The sequence below is a fragment of the Elephas maximus genome, chromosome 11 (genome assembly GCF_024166365.1).
Source record: "Elephas maximus indicus isolate mEleMax1 chromosome 11, mEleMax1 primary haplotype, whole genome shotgun sequence".
Taxonomy (NCBI): Eukaryota; Metazoa; Chordata; class Mammalia; order Proboscidea; family Elephantidae; genus Elephas; species Elephas maximus.
Genome location: NC_064829.1, coordinates 19,954,382 through 19,979,426, shown reverse-complemented (window position 1 = coordinate 19,979,426; position 25,045 = coordinate 19,954,382). Strand labels below are relative to the sequence as shown.

At 41.8% G+C, this 25,045-nt stretch overlaps 1 protein-coding gene across 1 annotated transcript in view; it reads right to left on the bottom strand.

Annotated features, from left to right (window-relative positions):
- Positions 1–25,045, bottom strand: part of SMCHD1 (structural maintenance of chromosomes flexible hinge domain containing 1) — a 183,890-nt gene that overhangs the window by 133,027 nt on the left and 25,818 nt on the right. Inside the window, exons 2-5 of the mRNA XM_049901053.1 lie at positions 7,205–7,280; positions 6,364–6,525; positions 1,250–1,332; positions 468–598 (exon numbers count right to left, since the gene is read on the bottom strand). Of these exons, the coding sequence (XP_049757010.1) occupies positions 468–598; positions 1,250–1,332; positions 6,364–6,525; positions 7,205–7,280 (452 nt within the window). The remainder of the gene's footprint in view (positions 1–467; positions 599–1,249; positions 1,333–6,363; positions 6,526–7,204; positions 7,281–25,045) is intronic.

The following is a 25,045-nucleotide window of genomic DNA, read 5'->3' as shown; positions in this document are numbered from 1 at the left end:
ATTCTATTCCTTAATAGCTGTTAATGTTTTGCAACACAGAGCCCTGAAAGTAGAGCAACAGTGTGTTCCACAGAATCTACATAGTTCTTTATACATTTTGCAAGTGGCATCAGGTGATTTCTGAAGGCAATTATGAAACCATTCTACTGTTCTAGAGGCTACATAGCTTTCATCAAACTTAAAATGGAAAAGGGGAAAAGCTCCGAAGTACTCAACATATCAAAATTAATCCCTGCAAAGCTCAGGAAATGCAAAAAGAACTGTTCAATGAAAGGGCATCATATTATGTAGCTTTACTTGTTTCTAAGTATTGATGATAAAAATTCTATAATGTATACACTTATAACATCAAACACTCCCATGTAATGTCAATCTAAAGGCATCTAAAGGTTTATCTTTATTAAAACACACAACTGCCCATAAAAAAAGCAAAAAAAAAAAAAAAACAATGAATAAGGTTTTCTAACCTTTCAAAGTCACCTTGCCTTGTAAATTTTGACAATCTATACACTGCCCAGTTGTTTAGCTGTTTAGAGGTCATTCCTCTTCCATTATCTATCACTGCAATGGCAGGTTTTCCTTGTGCTTCATCAAAAAGCTACGAAAACAAAATAAGTTTATGAAGACAGGAAACGTCAAACCAGTATGAAAAACATGAAACGTTAAGCATAATAAAGAGATTTAATGGCCTCCCTCAAACATTACTGGTGGAAATGTAAATTAACACAGCTTTCTGAAAGACTCTTCAGCTATATGTTTCAAAAGCCTTAGAATTCTACATGCTCATTAGCCTAGAAACGTCATTTCTCAGAATTTAACTTAAGGAATTAGTAAAAAAAATATGCACAAAGACCTGTAAGGCTGTCTATCATCCGAGCATTGCTTACGATGGCAAAAAATACAGGAAAAATCTAAATGTTCAACAACAGAAGACTGACTACACAATTTATAATACAGCCAATAAACCGTTCTGCAGGAATGCAATACAATACTGCAATACATTAATGATTTGGAAATGTCTACAATGGACTGCTAAGGGAAAGTAGACTACAAAATGTACAATATGATCACACATACATGCAAAGATGTATGCACAGAAAAAAAGGAAGGACCCATGAAAAAATTTTACCAATGGATAAAGAGACATCAGATAATTATTTCTGCTTTTATTTTCTAATTTTTCTCAAACAAATCTACACTACTTTTATGAAAGAAAAAGTTAAACTGCTTTTGAGTATTCTTTTCTTACCAATTTGATCTGTATTCTTCTTATGCCATTGTTACGAGAAGTAGCAGACAATGAATTGTCAATTAATTCTGCCAGAGCAAATGCTGGAAGAGAATGAAAAATGTTATTGCTTAACTTTTCCCTTCCAAATACTTCATATAAAGTTCAAAGTAGAAGAAACGCTCAACTACCTTAAGCCATCACTTTTATTTTCCAAAGAGCTAGAATTAAAGTATTATCCTGATCCTAACGATAAAACAAACATTTAACAAAAAAACCAAACCCGTTGCTGTTGAGTCGGTTCCAACTCATAGCGACCATACAGGACAGAGTAGAACTGCCCCATAGAGTTTCCCAGGAGCACCTGGTGGATTCGAACTGCCGACCTTTTGGTTAGCAGCCGTAGCACTTAACCACTACATCACCAGGATTTCCATCCTAATGATACAATACTTAATAAACGTTATCATCGCCAATCACCACCAGCATAAAAAAGCAGTCATCAAGCACTACTTGTATGGCTATATACGGCAAGAGTCAGCCAGCCATGATTCCTGGCTTCAAGGAGTTTACAACTAAAGACAGACATACAGACACAGGAGATAAACAGAAGGCCATAACAATCAAATCAAGTAGTGGTCTGTGGTATGAAATTATATCATGCAGAAGTCAAAACTGGGCACATTTAGAAGTATGGGGCATATAAGAAGCAATTCTAAAAGTGTCTCTTAAAAGCTAACTTAGATATAGAATTCTTATGACTAACAGAAACCCGTCAGACAGCTGAACGCATCTGCTTCACTGACAGAACTGCTACTGATTCCCCACCACGCAACCAAGCTGACATTGTTTCTCACTGGCTCCGCACTAACCAATGCTCTCCTTTCTTCAAGCTCGCTATTCAAATTATTTCCTGCTTTTATTCCCTTAGCTGAAAAGAAAGGGTAACATGCCAAATTTATGTCACTTACTTCTACTGACGCTTAACCCAACTAAAGCTGTAATTATTCTGCAAGGTAGCACTCCGGCAGAGTGCACTCACCTTTAGCACTTAAGGGTGGTGATATCAGTTTTGTTAAACTAGTGAGAAGGGAGCTATAACAAATCAGATATGTACAAGGATCTGGCTAAGGGTAATACTCTAGAAAATGGAGAAGGGACATAGTAGGAAATGGGAGGAAAAGAGACTTAAGTGAAACATAGAAGCAAGATTTGAATAGAACTTAATATCTGATTAGATTAAAAAAAGGAGATACCCTTCAGCCAAAGACTAGACAGGTCTATAAAACAAACAATAACATAGTTGAGTGAGGAACATGCTTCTTAGTTCAAAAGGGCAACTCCTGCCCAGAAGCAATGATGACAAGGCAGGGACAGGAAACATGGATGGGTGGAAAAGAGGAATTAGGGTGTGGAAGGGAGGAGTGTTTTGACACACTGCAGGGACTGCAACCCATGTCACAAAACAATTTGTGTATAAATTGCTGAATGAGAAAAAAAAGAAAAGAGAAAAAAAAGTCAAATATGGTTTTAAATTTTTGCCTTCAGGATGCTGAGTAAATGTTAATATTTCCCATCAAGGGAAAATTTATAGGGGAGGAAACAAAAATTCAGTTTTAGATACTGTGCCCTATCAAGCTGAATGAGCAGAGGCACTTCCTAGGAAGACAGCAGATTCCATGCTTAATTTAAATAATAAAGACAGCCAGAGATAAAGATTTGTGCTTCAGTGGCATAGATATAATAGTTCAGGCTTGAATCAGCTCACTAAGAGAAAAGCACAAAAAGAAATGATCAGTATGAGCTGACAAAACATCCACCAGGCAGATGGTCAAGAAGAATCAGAAGCAACACCGAAGGCAAAAAAAAACAGAGGTAAAGAAAGATCAAGAATGTAGAGTCAAGTCACAGAAATCATGCCAAGAGTATAAACAGTGATTACCTTATTCATATAATGACAGTGGGAATGAAAACCGGTATGACCAATCTGGAAGGTAATTAAACAGCCTATATCAAAAGTCTTAGATACAAATATATCCTGTCTCCACAACTGCACACTTAGAAATTTATCTCCAAAGAAAGAGTAAAATTAATCCAATATTCAAACATTTAAGAACCTATGATGTGCCAGGCATTGTTCTAGAAACTAGGCAACACAGACAAAAATTCTGTTTTTGTGCACTTAATATTCTAGCGGAGGAAGACAAGAAATTATGTATAATCATAATAAATGAGTAAATTCTACAATGCCTGAGAACAATATATGCTATGGAGAAGAACAGCAGGGAAAAGGGATCAAACTGCAGGTAGGGCATAGGGGGCATAGAGTTGCAATTTTAAATAAGGTGATCAAGGTAAGCTTTGTTGAGAAGGTATAAGATAAAAAAGACCTGAATGAGGTGAGGGAATGAAACAAGGGGCTATCTGCCGGAAGAGCATTCCAGCAGGGGGTCTGAAGCTAAGACTATGACTGGCAAGTTGGAGGAATAGCAAGGAGGCCAGTGTGGCAGTGTGGTCAGGGAGGTACAAAGCAGGATTGCTAAGGCCTTTTAGGTACTTATAAAGACTTTGGCAAAAGTGAAAATGGGAGTCATAGATGTTTTCAACAGAGGACTGACACAATCTACTTATCAGTCCCTATGCAGGCAGGGATGGAGAGAAAGAGACCAGTCAAGAGGCCACTGTATAATCCAGGTAAGATATGATAGCACCTCAGACCAAGTCGCAGCAATGGAGGCTGTGAGAAATGGTCATTTCTAGATGAACACTTAAGATAGTGTTAATAGGATTTCCTGACAAACTGAATGTGAGGCATGAGACAAAGAAGAATCAATTTGGCCTGAGCAATTGGAAGGATGAAGTGATCATCTGAGATGAGGAAAACCATGAGCAGTACAGGACTGAGTAAAGAGATCAGGGTTCCTGTTTTATACACAGTGAAGATCCCACATGGGCAGCTGGGTAGACAAAATTGGAATTCAGGAGAGAAGTCTGGCACTATTTTCAATATTTAATTTAAAATGACTGTTTCTCACCATCTCCACTTGTGAGTCACTGTGACAAAGGTGGTATTTAAAGCTATGAGAATGAATGGGACCACCAAGTGAAGAAGTGAGAGAGAAGACGAAGTACCAACGGTTAAGCCATGAGGCATTTCAACATTAACAAGGTGGTATAAGAGGGACGAGGGCAGCCAGCGAGATAGGAGGAAAATCAAGAGAGTGCGTCTCTCAAAAGCCAAGTGAAGAAAGTGTATCAAAGAGGAAGAAGTGTCAAAGGATGCCATAATTGAATGAGAACTGAAAATTGATCACTGGAGTTAGTCACTGGTGACCCTGCAAAAAGTAAGTATAGTACAGTGGTTGGGAAACACCGCGTCCAAGTGAGCAGGATAGAACAGGAGGAGGAGAGGCACTCCAGAGAGTGAACACAGAAAGTTCTTCTGAGTTTTGCTGTAAAAGGAAGCAAAACGATTGGACAGACTGTTGGGGTAAGTGATAAGATTTTTAAGATGGGAGAAACACGAGCTTGGTTGTACAAAGAGAACAATGTAGGAAGTAATAAACGCACTATTAAGAGTTCAAGCTTTGAACTCACACTGCTAGGGTTCAAATCCTGCCCCACTGCTTATTAGCAGTGTGTCCTTTGGCAAGCTACTTAAAATCTCTTAGCATCAGTTTCTTCTGCAAAATAGAGTTAATTACATTACCTACCAAACAGGATTAAGGATTAAGTGAAGTAACGTGTACAGGGCACTTGGTACAGTGCCAGGCACTGCAGCTGACAGCAGTAAAAGCAGTAGTAATAGTTAAGGAAAGAACGTGCACGAAGATTTAATCACAAAAATATTCAGTCATTTGTAACAATAAAATCACTGAAAACAACCTTAATGTCTGCTATGGATTGAATTACATCCTCCCAAAATATGTGTTATAAATCCTAACCTCTAGCCTATGGTTATAATCCCATTTCCGAATGGGTTGTCTTTGTCATGTTGATGAGGCAGGATTAGTGTAGACTGTAACTTTTGAGATATAAAAGAGATTAAACAAGCCAGCAGAGGAAAGATGGGGCAAGACAGATGACAACATCTAATAATAGGAGACAACTGTTCAAATAAATTGTTACCTAAATACAACTGAAAACATATATTGACATAGAAAGATGTTCCTTTTATTTTTAAGCTAAAAAAAAAGGGTAAAAAAGTATGCACAGAATAAAACCATCTAAAGAAAAAAAACAATACGAAAAGGTCTGAAGGGTAAACACTGAAGCGTCTGTGGTGGTTACCGCATTTTAATGCAAACACACACCTTCTGTATTTGTTTGCCAACCACGCCCTCTCCTCTCTCAAGGTATTTTTATAAGCACCGCTATGCCAATACATTTTTTTATGTATTAGCATAGTATGCTTATGAAAATATCTTGTTGGGGGACGGTGTTATTTGCATAAAAATACAGTATAACTGGGTGGTAGAGATGCAAATGTTCGTTATGTTCTTTTTGCATGTCTATGCTTCCTAAAATTTCCCACAAACGATTACAATGATAAGAAATATTTCTAATAAGAACGTTTATAGTGAACATCTAAGCAGTATTAAACATTTTGGCAAGGTCCAGAGAGGGAAGAGTGAGTGGGTAAACTGACTAATTTGTAAAGATCTAGCAAACAGTCCAGTGACAAGTAGTAAAGGTGGAACGAAATGACAAAGAAATGGAGACAAGAACACTACTTACTTGTGCAGTTCAGCTATATAAGTACACAAGGTAAAGCAAATATTTTCTCAATTTGGGAGAGGTTTATAGGACGCCAAGAAGAACAAATCAGGAAAGGGGCATATACGGGAGATGAAAAGACATGTAGGCATGAGACCCTCATGAGGTGTAAAAGAATGAATTCTAGTACTAGGCTAGCTTTAAAAAACAGGTATCTTTACTTTGAAGTAAAATGACTTAAGTAGAAAAAGAAATACATAGTGATGAAGAGGTTGGGGTACGAAAGCTTGCAATGAGTGGACACTGTCTTCTCATAAAGTAGAATGAGAGAATTTATGAAAACTGAAAGAATGGGACAAGAAACTAAGGGATAAAGAAGAGTAATAGTTCACCAAAATTAGTATGGATGGAATACTTACGCAAAGGATTTTGTCCTTCACTTGCGTAATATTCATACATGCCACTTTTAACCAGTGTGTCATAGTGAGGTAGGAAGTCAATTCGTTCTTTTGTAGCTGACAGTAGTAACTGATTGACTGACTGCAACAAGTAGAGAGTGACTCCGTCTTTAACAGTTTCATCTGCAATCAAGAGGTAAAATCCTAAGTGCTAGGCTAACACCAGAAACTCAATGAACTTACAATTTTGCAAACTGTACCTATGAATTATTTTTAAAGATGGCATAGGCAAATCTCAAAACAATGGAGCTATCTACAAATTCAGTTGTGTTTTGCTAAGGGTACCATGGAATGGGCCCAAACACATCCATTTATGTGAAATACTCAATTCTTATTAAGTTAAACTATCACAACAGATCAGATGAAAATTTGGATTAGAGTGGTTATTAACATGAATAGAGAAGGCTGGTTAAATTCAAAAGAAATGAGGCATGAAAACATGACAGGTCTTTGTAACTAATTAGATTTTTTAAAAATAAAAAAAAAAAAAGATAATGAAAGAATCCAAGTAGGTGTGGAGAATTAGTTTTTTAAGGACCTAAACAAAGGATCTGTGCGAGGTGTTGGGCAAGGTCTCATCTTCTGTAGCCACAGCTGTTATCAACTATTTTCCCATCATCTTGCTTCAAATACACGACCTTTGAGCAAACTGTACACATATAGTCAGTTTCTTCCTCCATTCCAACAATCATTAATAGTTTTAATATACATGTGTGTAATAAAATAGTTACCGCTCTATCATGTACTTCATGTACTAGCACATATTAAATATAAAAGCATGAACTTAACACTGTTTACTTACCAAAATTATCACAGGTAATTTCTTTCCTACTTGTTGTTGTAATAACAAATTTCTCTTCAGGTGAAATGCCAAGAGTCTATCCAAAATAAGAGAAATAAAATCAATTATTATACAAAAGAGATAAATGAACTAGTGAAATTTACAAGAATATAGAACTACTGATAATATATTATCATCTTACTAGGTCTGTCTAGAAAATATAAGACTCAGTATTTTAAAAAATTTTTCCCTTGCATAATTAACATAGCACAATCTATCTAATTTTTTTTTTGCTACTATATGCCACTTAAGAACACTAGTGATCAGGTGGTTTTAACAATCATCAGAGGAGCCCTGGTGGTGCAATGGTTAAGTATTCAGCTACTAACCAAAAGGCTGGCAATTCAAACCCATGCAACAGCTCCAGAGGCGACCTGGGGATCTGCTCCCAAATGATTACAGGCTACACAACCATATGGGGCAGTTCCATACTGTCACATAGGGTCATTCTGAGTCAGGATTGACTTGATGGCAACTAACAATACTACATTCATCAGTAGGGTCCACCCAGACAAAGGGCATATTATTTCATGTCAATATAGACATACTCAACTTTTCTGGAGCACAGCATTAATGTAACATTTATTGTTTATACAGATTAAATATTTAAATACATAAAAATAAAACAAAAATACTAGAAAAAATGGGTTAATATTTTATATCATTGAGAATAGCTCTGGTATACAGAGTATTTGGAAAATAAGCATATTTTAAAGAATCTTTATATTTATTATAATCCCTTCCAAAAAAGTAATTTTAAAAAGTTAAGGCAAATTATATATTGCAGGGCAAACTGCAACAAGAGACAAAGGGTTATTATCCTTAATAGACAAAAAACCCTCATAAATCAGCAAGATTAAGATCACCAAAGATGAGCAGAAAGGACATGAACAATCAACAAAAGGAGAAAATACAACTGACCAATAAATACATGAAAAAAAATGTGAAAACTAAGGTCCCCGAGTGGCAAATGATTTGTGCTCTGCTAGTAACCAAAAGGTTGGTGGTCTGAAACCACCCAGCTGCAATGAGCAAGAAAAAGACCTGGTGATCTTATTCTGTAAAGATTAACCCATTGCTATCAAATTGATTTCGACTCATAGCAACCCTACAGGGCAGAGGAGAACTGCCTCTTAGGGTTTCCGAGGCTGTAATCTTTATAGGAGCAGACTGCCACATCTTTCTCCCATAGAGTGGCTAGTGGGTTTGAACCATCAACACTTCAATTGGCAGACAAGCACTTAACCACTGCGCTGCCAGGGATCCTTCCGTAAAGACTAAAACCAAGAAAACCCTATGGAGTTCTACTCTGTAACATATGGGGTCTCCTAAGTCACTAAAGAACAACAGAAAAATCAACAAGACAGCAGGGGTTCACTAATTTAAAAAAAAAAAAGTGAACTCTCACGATCTCATGACTAACCAAAAAACTGAGAATCAGTAGAATGAGTTAACGTTTTCATTTAAAGCTTATATATCTTTAAAAATTTAAAAAAATACAGGCTCTTTCTAAAATGAAACAATGTCAGATGCATAAACAGTTAAGAAGAAAGGCTGACTTCTGCTTCAGGTAATGATAGTATAGGTAATCTAGACCAACCTCACCAGAGACAACTAAAAAACCTAGCCTAATAACATGCTAATCTTGAATGACACTAAAAATCCTTATTGGTCACTAGGGGAACTAAGTTGATGACCAACTGCTTACCCTTAACACCAACAAACGAAAGGGGATGAATACAGCATTTATCCTGTTTCTTTTGTACCCATGGCATTTTAAGTGTAACCAAGTAGCTCTAGTTGACAATGCAAGGTTCATCAATAAATGAACAACCAGATCAAAACCTTATTATGGCGACAAGAGACAGAAAGGGCCACATAAACCAGAGACTGCATCAGCCTGAGACCAGAAGAACTAGATGGTATCCAGCTACAACCAATGACTGCCCTGACAGATAACACAACAGAGAACCCCTGAGGGAGCAGGAGAACAGTGGGATGCAGACCCCAAATCCTCGTTAAAAAGACCAGACTTAATGGTGTGACTGAGACTAGAAGGATCCTGGTGGTCATGGTCCCCAAACCTTCTGTTGGCCCAGGACAGGAACCATTCCCGAAGACAACTCATCAGACATGGAAGGGACTGGGCAATGGGTTGGAGAGAGATGCTGATGAAGAGTGAGCTACTTGTATCAGAAGGACACTTCAGACTGTGTTGGCATCTCCTGTCTGGAGGGGAGATAGGAGGGTAGAGAGGGTTAGAAACCGGCAAAATTGTTACGAAAGGAGAGACAGGAAGGAGGGAGCGGGCTGACTTATTAGGGGGAAAGTAAGTGGGAGTATGGAGTAAGGTGCATATAAGCTTATATGTGACAGACTGACTTGATTTGTAAACTTTCACTTAGAGCACAATAAAAATTATTAAAAACAAAAAACAAAGTACATGAGACAAAGTCTCACCATTCCAGCTTCTAAGAAGCATTCTGATTGTACTTCTTCCAAGACAGATTTGTTTACCTGTGTTTTCTTGACTATGCAAAGGCATTCCGTTGTGTGGATCATAACAAAAATACGGATAACAGTGCGAAGAAGGGAAATTCCAGAACACTAAATTGTGCTCATGAGGAATCTCTACATAGACTAAGAGACAGTTGTTCAAACAGAACGGGGGATACTGCGTGGTTTCAAGTCAGGAAAGGTGTGCATCAGGGTTGTATCCTTTCACCATACTCATTCAATCTGTATGCCAAGCAAAAAATCCAAGCTGGACTATAAGAACTCGGCATCAAGATTGGAGGAAGACGCATTAACAACCTGCAATACACAGATGACACAGCCTTGCTTGCTGAAAGTGAAGAAGACTTGAAGCACTTACTGGTGAAGATCAAAGACTACAGCCTTCACTGTAGATTGCACCTTAGCATAAAGAAAACAAAAATCCTAAAAAAAAATCCTCACAACTGGACCAACTAGCAACATCATGACAAATGGAGAACATATTGAAGTTGTCAAGGATTTCATTTTACATGGATATGCAATTAACGCCCATGGAGGCAGCAGTCAAGAGATCAAACAACGAATTGCACTGGGCAAATGTGCTGCAAAAAACCTCTTTAAAATATTAAAAGGAAAAGACGTCACTCTGAGGACTAAGGTGCGCCTGACCTAAGCCATGGTATTTTCAATCACCTCATATGTATGTGAAAGTTGGACAACGAATAAGGAAGACCAAAGAAGAACTGATGCTTCTGAATTATGGTGTTGGCGAAGAATGCTGAATACAACATGGACTGCCAGAAGCATGAACAAATCTGTCTTGGAAGCCATACAGCCAGAATGCTCCTCAGAAGCAAGGATGGCAAGGCTTCACCTCACATACTTTGGACATGTTATCAGGAGGGACTAGTCCCTGGAGAAGGACATCAGGCTTGGTAAAGTAGAGGGGCAGTAAAAGAGGAAGACCCTGAGCGAGAAAGACTGACCCAGTGGATGCAACAATGGGCTCAAACATTTGACGACTGTGAGGATGGTTCTAGACCAGGCAGTGTTTTGTTCTGTTGTATGCAGGGTTGTTACGCGTCAGAACCAATTCAGTGGCAGCTAAGAACAACAACACTGGTTAACACAACTTGCGCTACTCAAAATAACATACACCCTTATCTTGCACTGAAAGACAAGATAAGATCCAATTTATCACTCTAGATTTATGAGAAATCTATGGAGAAATTTTTCTAAAATCTTAATGTCAGGAAAACTTTGCTTCTCCTAGCAGTTGGTATATTTTTATTTTACGGATATTGTGAATTTTATATCAGTTCTATTTACTTCTTTGTTTTGACCACCAGGAAACTCAAAGTTGATTTCATGGCTCAGCATTGGTAGCAATCTTATTATCAAATGCACTTCCATCAATGGGTTGGAGAGAGACGCTGGTGAGGAGTGAGCTTCTTGGATTAGGTGTACACTTGAGACTATGCTGGCATCTACTGCCTGGAGGCAAGATGAGAGGGTAGAGGGGGTGAGAAGCTGGCGAACGGGACACGAAAAGACAGAGTGTCTCATTAGGGGTAAAGCAATTGGGAGCATGTAGCAAGGTGTATATAAGTTTTTGTGTGAGAGGCTAACTTGTAAACTTCCACTTAAAGCACAATAAAAATTAAAAAAAAAATACACTTCCATTTATTAACTTTATTTAGGTTCCACATTACCAGTCTACATCTGTCTCCCTCTACTTTTTTTACTTTTCATCTATTGGTATTTTTAACATACTATGCCCATATAAGCAAAGTCCCTAGGTGATGTAAACTGTTATAACATGCTCAGCTGCTAACCAAAAGGTTGGAGGCTCAAGTCCACCCAGAGGCAATGATCTCAAAAGAGGGGTCTAGCGATCTACTTCTGAAAAATCAGCCACTGAAAACCTACGGAGCATACTTCTCCTATGACACACACTGGGTTACCATGAGTTGGAATGGACTCCACGCCAACAGATTTAACTGGTTGTCTTAGTTTCTTCGTGATGCTATAACAGAAATACCACAAGTGGGTAGCTTTAACAAACATAAATTTATGTTCTCACAGTTTAGGAGGTTAGAAGTCTGTATTCAGGGATCTGGCTCTACAGGGAAGCCCTCTCTCTCTGTAGGCCCTGGGAGAAGTCCTTGTCTCTTTTCAGCTTCGGTTCTTCAGTTCCTTGGCAATCTTCATGTGGCATATATCTTCCCCTCCGTTTGTGTTTTCTTGCTTCTGTGCCTGAACTCCTTTTTTTTTTTTAATATATAATTTTTATTGAGCTTCAAGTGAATGTTTACAAATCAAGTCAGTCTGTCACATGTAAGTTTATATACACCTTACTCCATACTTCCACTTTCTCTCCCCCTAATGAGTCAGCCCTTCCAGTCTCTCCTTTCGTGACAATTTTGCCAGCTTCCAACCTTCTCTACCCTCCCATCCCCCCTCCAGACAGGAGATGCCACCACAGTCTCAAGTGTCCATCTGATACAAATAGCTCACTCTTCAACAGCATCTCTCTCCTACCCACTGTCCAGTCCCTTCCATGTCTGATGAGTTGTCTTCGGGGATGGTTCCTGTCCTGGGCCAACAGAAGGATTGGGGACCGTGACCGCTGGGATTCCTCTAGTCTCAGTCAGACCATTAAGTATGGTCTTTTTATGAGAATTTGGGGTCTGCATCCCACTATTCTCCTGCTCCCTCAGGGGTTCTCTGTTGTGCTCCTTGTCAGGGCAGTCATCAGTTGTGGCCGGGCACCAACTAGTTCTTCTGGTCTCAGGATGATGTAGGTCTCTGGTTCATGTGGCCCTTTCTGTCTCTTGGGCTCATAGTTATCGTGTGACCTTGGTGTTCTTTATTCTCCTTTGATCCAGGTGGGTTGAGACCAATTGATGCATCTGAGATGGCCGCTTGTTAGCATTTAAGACCCCAGACGCCACATTTCAAAGTGGGATGCAGAATGTTTTCATAATAGAATTATTTTGCCAATTGACTTAGATGTCCCCTTAAACCATGGTCCCCAAAACCCCGCCCTTGCTCCGCTGACCTTTGAAGCATTCAGTTTATCCCGGAAATGTCTTTGCTTTTGGTTCAGTCCAGTTGAGCTGACCTTCCGTGTATTGAGTATTGTCCTTCCCTTCACCTAATGAACTCCTCCTTTTATATCTCAAAAGTGACAGGCTTAAAACACACTCTATACTGATCTGGCCTCATTAACATAATAAAGAAAACCCTCTTCCCAGATAGGATTATATTCACACATACAGTGGTTAGAGGAGCCTTGGCAGCACAGTGGTGAAGCGCTCTGCTGCGAACCAAAAGGTCTTCGGTTCAAACCCACCTTCCACTTCATGGGAGAAAGATGTGACAGTCTGCTTCCATAATGATTACAGCCTTGGAAACCCTGTGAGACGGTTCTACTCTGTCCTATAAGGTTGCTATGAGTCTGAATCAACTCGAAGGTGGTGGACATGGTTTTCTGGTTTGTAGTGATTAGGATTTACAACATGTATTTTTAGGGGACACAATTCAATCTATAACACTGATTTACCCGTATTAGCTACCCTAATTTTTTTTTTCTGTAAAAAGCAAGAGATTGTAAATCTTCATCTAAAGTACAAAAAAAAAAAAAAGCAAGAGATTGTTTTGTTTATTGAAACAGCTATAAAATGACTACTAGATAAGGTTCCTGCCCTCAACAGGCACACAGTTAATTTTTAAAAAGTACAATCATATAAACACGATGCAGCAATGCCATCTTGGAGCACAGCCATCAATAACCCCGGACAGGGAGTACAGGAAGGCAATTTCACAGAGCTCCCAACAAGAGACAGAGCACCCAGTAACCAGACAAACATGCTTTCTCACCCCTCAACTCTCTTGCCCCATACACCACCTCCAAAGCTTCTGTCAGGCAACGCCAAGTCACCTTGTCTAGAGAGACTTGAGCCCACCACCATTCCAAGTCCTCCCCACCCCCACCCTCCTCACCAGCTGGCTCCTACTGTGTGATTTTTATTTTTATTCCTTTTCTTTCTGTCTTGCACCTAGCCCCGTACCATACCTCTAACCCTTTTTGCCAACCTTTGCCACACCTCCCTGGCTAAAGTGATGCTGGCCCACCACAAGCCTCGGTCTGCCCCAGCCCCACCTGCCACCTCCTGCTACATCATTTTATCTCCCTTTCTTCTTTCTCTTTCTCCTTCTCACCTAGCCCATACATCACCTCTACTCCTTTCTGCCAAGCTATGACGCACCACCTTGGAAAAAGAGATGCTAGCCTGACACCAGCCCATGTCTGCCCCACCCCACTTTTTCCCCACTTTCTCCCTTTACTTTCTCCCTCCCACCTAGCCCCGTATGCCACCTCTCCCTATTCCTGCCAGTCCCACCACAGATAAAGAACCACAGGCCTGCTGCCAGCAGGTTTCCCTGCTTCCACCTGCCTCACCATTACATTTTTTTCCCATCTTCTCCTTTTCCTTATCTCCGCCTTTTCCTTCTCACTTCCACCTAGTCCTGTACCCTACCTCCATCCATTCCTGCCAGGCCATACCAAGCAACCTAGGCTGGAGAGGCACCACCCTGGGTCTGCCCCACAAGCACCTGATGGATCCCTCTGTGGCATTTTTTTTCCCCTCTTTCTATTTTTTCTTTCTCCCTCCCACCTAGCCCTGGATGCCACCTCTACCCCTTCCCATCAAGCCTCACCACACCACCACGGGTAGAGAGCTACCCGCCTGCCATCACCCTGGGTCCCATCTACCCTCACCTGCCACACCATTTTTTTGTTTTAATTTTTTTTCTTTCCCTCCCACCTAGCCCCATAAGCCACCTCTCCCCCTTCCCACCAAGTCTTGCCGCACCGCCATGGCTAGGGAGTCACCAGCCCACTGCTTTTTACCTCCCACCTAGCCCCATATGCCACTCTCCCTCTTCTCGCCATCCACCAGTTCCAACCTACCCCAAATGCTGGCCACCCCCTCTTTTTTTTCTACCTCTTTTCTTTGTTCCTACCCTCCTAGCCCCGTACCACAACCTCCTTACCCACCAGACTACACCGTGCTGCCACAGCTAGAGCACCCCCAGCTCAGGCCCACCACCATATCAGGCCCGCACTGCCACGCCCCTTCCACCAACTGACCAGGTGCCGAATGGAGGGAGGTGAGTCTATGCCACTCCCCTTCTGCAGTGGTTAAGACTGTGTGTCAGCTTGGCTGGGCCATGATTCTCAGTGTTTATATGTGATCACTCCCATGACTGAAACTGCTGTAAGTAGCCAATCAGTTGAAAGGGAGTTTCCTTGGAGGTGTGGCCTGTATCCAAATATAAGCGGATGTTCTGGCTTTTTTGCTCACTCCAGATTCTGCAGCTGCCTCCTGTTTGTCTGACCTCTGGCTCTTGGGACTTGAGTTACCAGCTTATCTGCAGACCTTGGGAATCCTTGATCTTCAAAGCCTGAGAATGGGAGCCCTGCTCCCTGGCCTGAGGATCCTGGCTTTGCCAGCCCCTGCGGCTATGTTCCAGCCTCTACAATTGTGTGACCTGTTTCCTTGATATAAATCTCTCTCTACATATATTTCAGTGCATATGAGCAATTGATAGTCTGTTCCACAGTCAGCCCCTGGCCTGGTTCTGACTGATGATATTGAGCTTTTCCATGGTCTCTTTCCACAGATGTAGTCAATTTGATTGTGTGTTCCATCTGGCGAGGTCCATGTGTATAGTTGCCGTTTATGCTGGTGAAAAAAGGTATTTGCAATGAAGAAGTCACTGGTCTTGCAAAATTCTATCATTAGATCTCCAGCACTGTTTCTATCACCAAGGCCATATTTTCCAACTACTGATCTTTCTTCTTTGTTTCCAACTTTCACATTCCAATCACCAGTAATTATCAATGCATCTTGACTACATGTTCGATCAATTTCAGACTGCAGCAGCTGATAAAAATCTTCTATTTCTTCACCTTTGGCCCTAGTGGTTGGTGCATAAATTTGAATAATAGTTATATTAACTGGTCTTCCTTGGAAGCGTATGGATATCATCTATCACTGACAGCGCTGTACTTCAGGATAGTTCTTGAAACGTTCCCTTTGACGATGAATGCAACACCATTCCTCTTCGAGTTGTCATTCCCAGCATAGTAGACTATATCATTGTCTGATTCAAAATGGCCAATACCAGACCATTTCAGCTCACCAATGCCTAGGATATAGATGTTTATGCGTTCCATTTCATTTTTGATGATTTCCAATTTTCCTAGATTCGTGGTTCGTACATTCCACGTTCTGATTATTAATGGATGTTTGCAGCTACTTCTTCTCATTTTGAGTCATAGCACATCAGCAAATGAAGGTCCTGAAAGCTTTACTCCATCCACATCATTAAGGCTGACTCTACTTTGAGGAGGCAGTTCCTCCCCAGTCCTCTTTTCAGTGCCTTCCAACCTGGCCGGCTCATCTTCCAGCACTATATCAGACAATGTTCTGCTGCTACTCATTAGGTTTTCACCGGCTAACGCTTTTCAGAAGTAGGCTGCTGGGTCCTTGTTCCTTCCCAAGCTGAAACTGAAGAAAATCAGAGCAAGCCCACGAGAGCCAAAATATGACCTTCAGTATATCCCACCTGAATTTAGAGACCATCTGAAGAATAGACTTGACGCATTGAACACTAGCGACCACATACCAGACGAGTTGTGGAATGACATCAAAGGCATCATCCATGAAGAAAGCAAGAGGTCACTGAAAAGACAGGAAAGAAAGAAAAGACCAAGATGGATGTCAGAGGAGACTCTGAAACTTGCTCTTCAGCGTCAAGCAGCTAAAGCAAAAGGAAGAACTGATGAAGTAAAAGAACTAAACAGAAGATTTCAAAGGGCCTCTCGAGAAGACAAAGTAAATAAAGTATTATAATGATATGTGCAAAGAGCTAGAGATGGAAAACCAAAAGGAAGAACACGCTCGGTGTTTCTCAAGCTGAACGAACTGAAGAAAAAATTCAAGCCTCCAGTTGCAATAGTGAAGGATTCTATGGGGCAAATGTTGGACGACGCAGGAAACATCAAAAGAAGATGGAAGGAATACACAGAGTCATTATACCAAAAAGAATTAGTCGATGTTCAACCATTTCAAGAGGTGGCATATGATCAGGAACAGATGGTACTGAAGGAAGAAGTCCAAGCTGCTCTGAAGGCACTGGAGAAAAACAAGGCTCCAGGAATTGACAGATTATCAATTGAGATGTTTCAACAAACAGATGCAGTGCTGGAGGTGCTCACTCGTCTATGCCAAGAAATATGGAAGACAGCTTCCTGGCCAACTGACTGGAAGAGATCCATATTTATGCCTAGTCCCAAGAAAGGTGATCCAACTGAATGCGGAAATTATTGAACAATATCATTAATATCACATGCAAGCAAAATTTTGCTGAAGATCATTCAAAAACGGCTGCAGCAGTATACCAACAGAGAACTGCCAGAAATTCAAGCTGGTTTCAGAAGAGGACGTGGAACCAGGGATATCATTGCTGATGTCAGATGGATCCTGGCTGAAAGCAGAGAATACCAGAAGGATGTTTACCTGTATTTTATTGACTATGCAAAAGCATTCGACTGTGTGGATCGTAACAAACTATGGATAACACTGAGAAGAATGGGAATTCCAGAACACTTAATTGTGCTCATGAGGAACCTTTACATAGATCAAGAGGCAGTTGTTTGGACAGAACAAGAGGATACTGATTGGTTTAAAGTTAGGAAAGGTGTGCGTAAGTGTTGTATTCTTTCACCATACCTATTTAATCTGTATGCTGAACAAATAATCCGAGAAGCTGGACTATATGAAGAAAGGGGCATCAGGATTGGAGGAAGACTCATTAACAACCTGCATTATGCAGATGACACAACCTTGCTTGCTGAAAGTGAAGAGGACTTAAAGCACTTACTAATGAAGATCAAAGACCACAGCATTCAGTATAGACGACACCTCAACATAAAAGAAAAAAAAAAATCCTCACAACGGGACCAATGAGCAACATCATGATAAACGGAGAAAAGTTTGAAGTTGTCAAGGATTTCATTTTATTTGGATCCACAATCAACACCCACGGAAGCAGCAGTCAAGAAATCAAAAGATGCATTGCATTGGGCAAATCTGCTGCAAAGGACCTCTTTAAAGTATTGAAGAGCAAAGATGCCACCTTGAAGACTAAGATGCGCCTGACCCAAGCCATTGTATTTTCAATCACATCATATGCGTGTGAAAGCTGGACAATGAATAAGGAAGACCGAAGAAGAGCTGACATCTTTGAATTGTGGTGTTGGCAGAGAATATTGAATACACCATGGACTGCCAAAAGAACAAACAAATCTGTCTTGGAAGAAGTGTGGCCAGAATGCTCCTTAGAGGCAAGGATGGCAAGGCTGCGTCTTACATACTTTGGACATGTTGTCAGGAGGGATCAGTCCCTGGAGAAGGACATCATGCTTGGCAGAGTACAGGGGCAGCGGAAAAGAGGAAGACCCTCAACAAGGTGGATTGACACAGTGGCTGCAACCATAAGCTCAAGCATAACAACGACTGTAAGGATGGCGCAGGACCGGGCAGTGTTTCGTTCTATTGTGCTCAGAGTCGCTATGAGTCAGAACCGACTCAACGGCACCTCACAACAACACAACAACTACATATATTTATGTGCTTTACTGGTTTTGCTTCTCTAGAGAACCAAACCTAAGACACTTTGTACCAAGAGTGGTATTAGAGAAACAAAATTTCTACGGATGAATTTTCTAAATTGTTTCTCAAGCCTGGTTAGCCTTAAAGATGTTGATGACTCTGCTTCCATTAGTAAAGAGGGCACTGCTAATCCACGGTGTGAGCTGGCAATACAATTACGCAAAATATCACCACCAGTAGATCAGGTATTAGTGAAAGGCAAGGCTCCGGGTGAACACATGTATGATATCGCTCTACCGTTGTGTCAGAATGAGAAGTATAAGTTGCTTGGTTGGTCCCACTTCCGCTAGACAAACTGGTGAAAGAAAGAGATGCACTCAGGGCTTCAGAGTCAAAGCTCAAGTGCCACATAAATGGCCTTAAGGCTTCCACTTGTGCTTGAAAGAAAGCCCAATTTCTTGTAGTGAGAGAGCTGAAACTGCCTAAAACCAAACCCAGAGCCTTATGGTAAGAGTGGCTAAATTACAATGCCAGCTCAAATGCCAACTTTAAGAGGTGTCTGACGTTTAAGTCAGGGAATTGATTGGGACGAAATGGGATACTAAAGCTTGGAATGGGGACATATAGGCAGAGAATCAGAAAGCTGGAGACACTGAACCCCTAAATTCCGTTGAATCACTCCTGCCAGGAGAAACACTCCCATCTGAAGAGATTACTTCATGTTTGTCTGCTAAACCGCCCTCCCCAGAAAAACCATCAGCCCCTCCACTCCCATCTAATGGGATTAGTCCTAGCCCAGCTGCCTCTAAGGACCCCTTGCCTGAGTCATTGCCTGGGGCATCACCTGAGGCAGATGCTTTACAAGGCAATGCTAAATGTTCCCAAAACAATTCCATGTTACCCATTCTGGCTTCTCAACCTATAACTGAAGTCCCAGCAAGCCCCAAAACATGAAGTAAAAAGTGTGACCCAGGAGGAGGTATACTACACTCCAAAAAAAAAACTGCTTGAATTTTCTAAAATCTACAAACAAAAACGTGGGGAATACGTGTGGGAATGGCTATTAAGGGTGTGGGAGAATGGTGCATGGAACATAAAGATGGATCAGTCTGAGTTAATTGATATGGGCCCACTAAGCAAAGATTCTTCATTAAATGTTTCAGCTTGAGAAGTTAGGAAAGGATCTAATAGTTTATTTGGTCGGGTTGCCGAAGCATGGATTATGAGGTGGCTTACGCGAAATCAAGTTGAAGTTCCAGACCTGCCTTGGGATACTGTAGGGTGCCCAGATGAAAAAATTTGTGAAGGGAGCTCCGTCATCCTTTAAGACTGCTGTGACCACTATCCTATGTAAATCAATTTGACATTGAGCACTGCCCTAACTGAATTAAGACACCTAACACAATGGGGCTGATCCAACGCACCACCCCCTTAGTAGGGAACAAGTCACTGCACTCAATCGACAAAGATAAGGTGGGCATGGTTACAGTAATGGACAGCTGGAGTCAAAGCAGTAATCAGAATAGTCTGACTTGTATGGACTTAACGGCGTTGGCTACTTAGTCATGGTGTCCCTAGGAGTGAAAGATAGAAAATCTACTAAATATGTGCTTGATCTGTACAAATGGATGAATTCTAGGTCAGGTGAACAGCAGGCTGATCACCAGAAGACAGTCACGGTCCCTCAATCAAATCCCAGATTTGAGCGAGTTTAAAGACCCACAACCCCTTGAATGACGGGGAGGCCAAGTCCCCTTGAGGAAGGACTCCAACACACTGCCAAAATTTTTTACTGTTAATCTTTCTCCCAGCCCTCCCCAAAGGGATCTAAGGCCTCTTACGAGAGTAACTGTTCATTGGGGAAAAGGAAATAATCAGACTTTTTAGAGATTACTGGATACTGGCTCTGAACTGATACTAATTCCAGGAGACCCAAAATGTCACTGTGGCCCACCAGTTAGAGTGGGGGTATATGGAGGTCAGGTTATTAACGGAGTCTTGGCTCATGCCCATCTCACAGTAGGTCCAGTGGGTCCCTGAACGCATCTTCTAGCTGATTCCCCAGTTCCAGAACGCATAATTGGAATAGATACACTCAGCAACTGGCAGAACCCCTACACTGGATCCCTGACAGAGTAAGGGCTATTATGGTAGGAAAGCCAAGTGGAAGCCATTACAGCTGCCCCTACCTAGGAAAATAGTAAATCAAAAGCAATACCACATTCCTGGAGGGACTGCAGAGATTACTGCCACCATCAAGGACTTGAAGGATGCAGGGGTAGTGATTCCCACCACACCCCCATTCAACTCGCCTATTTGGCCTGTGCAAAAAACAGATGGATCCTGGAGAATGGCAGCAGATTATCAAAAACTTAACCAGGTGGTGACTCCGATTGCAGCTGCTGTTCCAGATGTAGTTTCATTGCTTGAGGAAATTAATACCTCTCCTGGTACCTGGCAGCTACTGATCTGGCTAATGCTGTTTTTTCCATACCTGTTTCGAAGGACCATCAGAAGCAGTTTGACTTTGGCTGGCAAGGCCAGCAATACACGTTCACTTGCCTACCTCAGGGCTACATCGACTCCCCAGCCCTGTGTCATAATTTAGTCTGAAGGAACCCTGATTACTTTCCCCATCCATAAGACATCACACTGGTCCATTACAATGATGACATTGTCTGGTTGGACTTAGTAAGGAAGAAGTGTCAATGACTCTGGACTTACTGGTAAAACATTTGTGTGCTAGAGGGTGGGGAATTAATCTCACAAAAATTTAGGCACCTCCCACCTCAGTGAAATTTCTAGGGTCTAGCGGTGTGAGGGATATCAAGCTATTCCTTCTAAAGTGAAGGATAAGTCACTGCATCTGGCTGATCCCACAACTAAAAAGGAGGCCCAATGTCTAGTGGGCCTCTTTAGATTTGGGAGGAAACATATTCCTCATCTGGGTGTGCTACTCCAGCCTGTTTATCAAGTAACTGGAAAAACTGCTAGTTTTGAGTGGGGCCCAGAACAACAGAAGGCTCTGCAACAAGTTCAGGCTGCTGTGCTAGCCGCTCTGCCACTTGAGTCATATGATCCAGCTGATCCAACGGTGCTTGAAGTGTCAGTGGCCCATAGAGATGCTGTTTGGAGTCTTTGGCAGGCCCATATTGGTGAACCATAGCACAGACTCTTAGGATTTTGGAGCAAACCCCTGACATCCTCTGTAGATAAGGACTTTCTTTTGAGAAACAGCTTTTGGCTTGCTACTGGGCCTTAGTAGAGACTGAATGCTTAACCATGGGACACCAAGTCACCATGCAGCCTAAGCTGCCTATCATGAACTGGGTGTCATCTGATCTATAGAGTCATAAAGTTGGACATGCACAGCAGCACTCCATAATTAAATGGAAGTGGTATATATGAGATCAGGCCTGAACAGGACCTGAAGGCACAAGTAAGTTGCATGAGGAAGTGGCCCAAATGCACATGGTCTCCACTCCTGTCACATTACCGTCCATCTCCCAGTCTGCACCTATGGCCTCATGGAGAGTTCCTTATGATCAAATGACTGAAGAAGAGAAAACTCATGGCTGGTTTACAAACGGTTCTGCCCAATATGCAGGTGCCACTCTCAAGGGGACAGTGGCACCACTACAGCCCCTTTTTGAGACCTCCCTGAAGGACAGTGGTGACGGGAAATCCTCTCAATGGGCAGAACTTCGAGCAGGGCACCCGGTTGTTCACTTTCCTTGGAAGGAGAAATGGCCAGATGTGCAATTATATACTGATTGGCTGTGGCCAATGGTATGGCTGGATGGTCAGGAACATGGAAGAAACATTATTGGAAAATTGGAGACAAGGACTTATGGAGTAGAGCTATAAGTATAGACTTCTCTGAATGGCGCAAAGTAGTGAAGATATTTGTGTCTCATGTGAATGCTCACCAAAGGACAACCTCAGCCGAGGGATGATTTTAACAATTAAGTGGGTAAGATTACATGTTCTGTGGAAAGGGTCATTTGCTTTCCCCAACTACTCCCATCATTGCCCAATGGGCTCATAAACAAAGTAGCCATGTTGGCAGGGATAGAGGTTATACACGGGCTCAGCGACATGGACTTCCACTCACCAAGGCTGACTTGGCTACAGCCACTGCTGAGTGCCCAGTCTGCCAGCAGCAGAGACCGACACTGAGTTCCTGATGTGGCACCATCCCCTGAGGTGATCAGCCAGCAACCTGGTGGCAAGTTGATTACATTGGACCACTTCCATCATGGAAAGGGCAGCATTTATCCTCACTGGAATAGACACTTACCCTGGATATGGATTTGCCTTCGTTGCATGCAATGCTTTGGCCAAAACTACCATCCGTGGACTTACAGAATGCCTTATCCACTGTCACCGTATCCCACCCAGCACTGCCTCAGATCAAGGGACTCACTTCATAGCAAATGAAGTGCAGCAGTGGGCCCATGCTCATGGAATTCACTGGTCTTATCATGTTCCTCATCATCCTGAAGCAGCTGGCTTGATAGAACAATGAAATGGCACCAGCTAGATGGCAATACCTTGCAGGGTTGGGGCAATGTTCTTCAGGAGGCTGTATATGCTCTAAACCAGCATCCAATACATGGTGCTGTTTCTTCCATAGTCAGAATTCATGGGACCAGGAATCAAGGAATGGAAATGAGAGTGGCACCACTCACTATTACCTAGTGACCCACTTGCAAGGTTTTTGCTTCCTGTCCCCATGATCTTACACTCTGCAGATCTAGAGGTCTTAGTTCCAACGGGAGGAATGCTCCCACCTGGAGACACATCACTGATTCCACTGAACTGGAAGCTAAGAATGCCACCTGGCCACTTTGGGCCCCTTATGCCTCTGGATCAATAGGCAAGGAAAGGCGTTACCATACCGGCTGGTGTGATTCATCTTGATTACCAGGAGGAAACCGGACTGATATTACATACAGAGTTAAAGAAGAGTATGTCTGGAATGCAGGTGATCCTCTAGGACATCTCTTAGTACTACCACGCCCTGTGATTAAAATCAATGGAAAACTACAGCAATACAATTCTGACATGACTACTAATGACCCAGACCCTTCAGGAATGAAGGTCTGGGCACCCCACCAGGCAAAGAACCACAGCCAGCTGAGGTGCTTGCTGAGGGCAAATGGGATACGGAATGGGTGGTGGAAGAAGGTAGTACTAAACACCAGTTATGGCCACGTGACTGGGTGCAGAAATGAGGACTGTAATTGTTATTAGTATTTCTGCTTTGTATGTGTGCATCAAATATTTCCATTTTCTTCACTTATAAAAGATGTAAACTGGGCTAGTGTGTTTTCAGTTGTATATGTGTTAGTTGTATCATATTAGGTACAAGTATGCCTTCATAATTGTCTTTATTAAGAGATTATGTATGGTTTAAGGAGATGTGTACCTGTGTACAAGGGGTGGACTACGATGGTTAAGATTGTGTGTCAACTTGGCTGGGCCATGATTCTCAATGTTTATATGTAATCACTCCCATGATTGAATCTGCCATGAGTAGCCATCAACTGAAAGGGCGTTTCCTTGAGGGTGTGGCCTTCATCCAAATCTGAGTAGATGTTCTGGCTTTTTTGCTCACTCCGGATCCTGTGCTGCCTCCTGTTCGTCTGACCTCCGACACTTGGGACTTGAGCTATCAGCTTATCTGCAGAACTTGGGATTTGGATGCTGTAGCTGCTTCCTGTTTTTCTGACCTCTAGTTCTTGGGACTTGAGCTACCAGCTTATCTGCAGACCCTGGGTTTCATCAATCATCAAAGCCTGGGAGCGGGAGCCCTGCTCTCTGACCTGCAGATTTTGGGGTCACCAGCCCCTGTGGTGTCATGGATCAAGAGAAGCCTCTATCCTGACCCATGGATTTGTGACGTTCCAGCCTCTACAATGCATGAACCATTTCCTTGATATAAATCTCTATATATGTTTATAAGCTTTACTGGTTTTGCTTTTCTGGAGAACCCAGCCTAAGACACCATCCAACACCCCACCTATCTGGCGAGGGGCTGTGAATACTCCCATACCACTAGACCAACACCAGGAAGCAGACAGCGTCCACCAAGTCCACCCACAGCCATCTCACCAAACCAGTATACAGCTAAACAGGCTTGCCCTGTCTGCTGATGCCTTGCCCACCCAGGCAAGGTGGTGAGATCTATCATGCCCAGAGATGAGCAAGCATTGAAGCATGCCTGTCCCACTTGCCCTGACATAGCAAAAGAAAGCAAAGAAGCAGGACAAAATAAACAAACATAAAATCAATAAAATAATACCTTAGTGTCTTGGAGACAACACAGTTATCAAAACATATCAAAAAGCAGGACAAGATAACTCCAGCAAGTGACCAAAATAAAGAATCAGATGACCTTCTGGTAGAAGAAAAGCCAGTGGAACAGCCTGATATGGAGTTCAAAAGGCTAACATTTAGGGCTTTCCAAGAGATTAGGAAAGAGATCAAAGAAAACACTGACAAAACCAAGGAAAAAATAGACATAATCACAGAAAAAAAAAAACAATAAAACATATACAAAATCAAGGAAACCACAGACAAAGCAATAGAAGAACTCAGGAAAATAATACAGGGA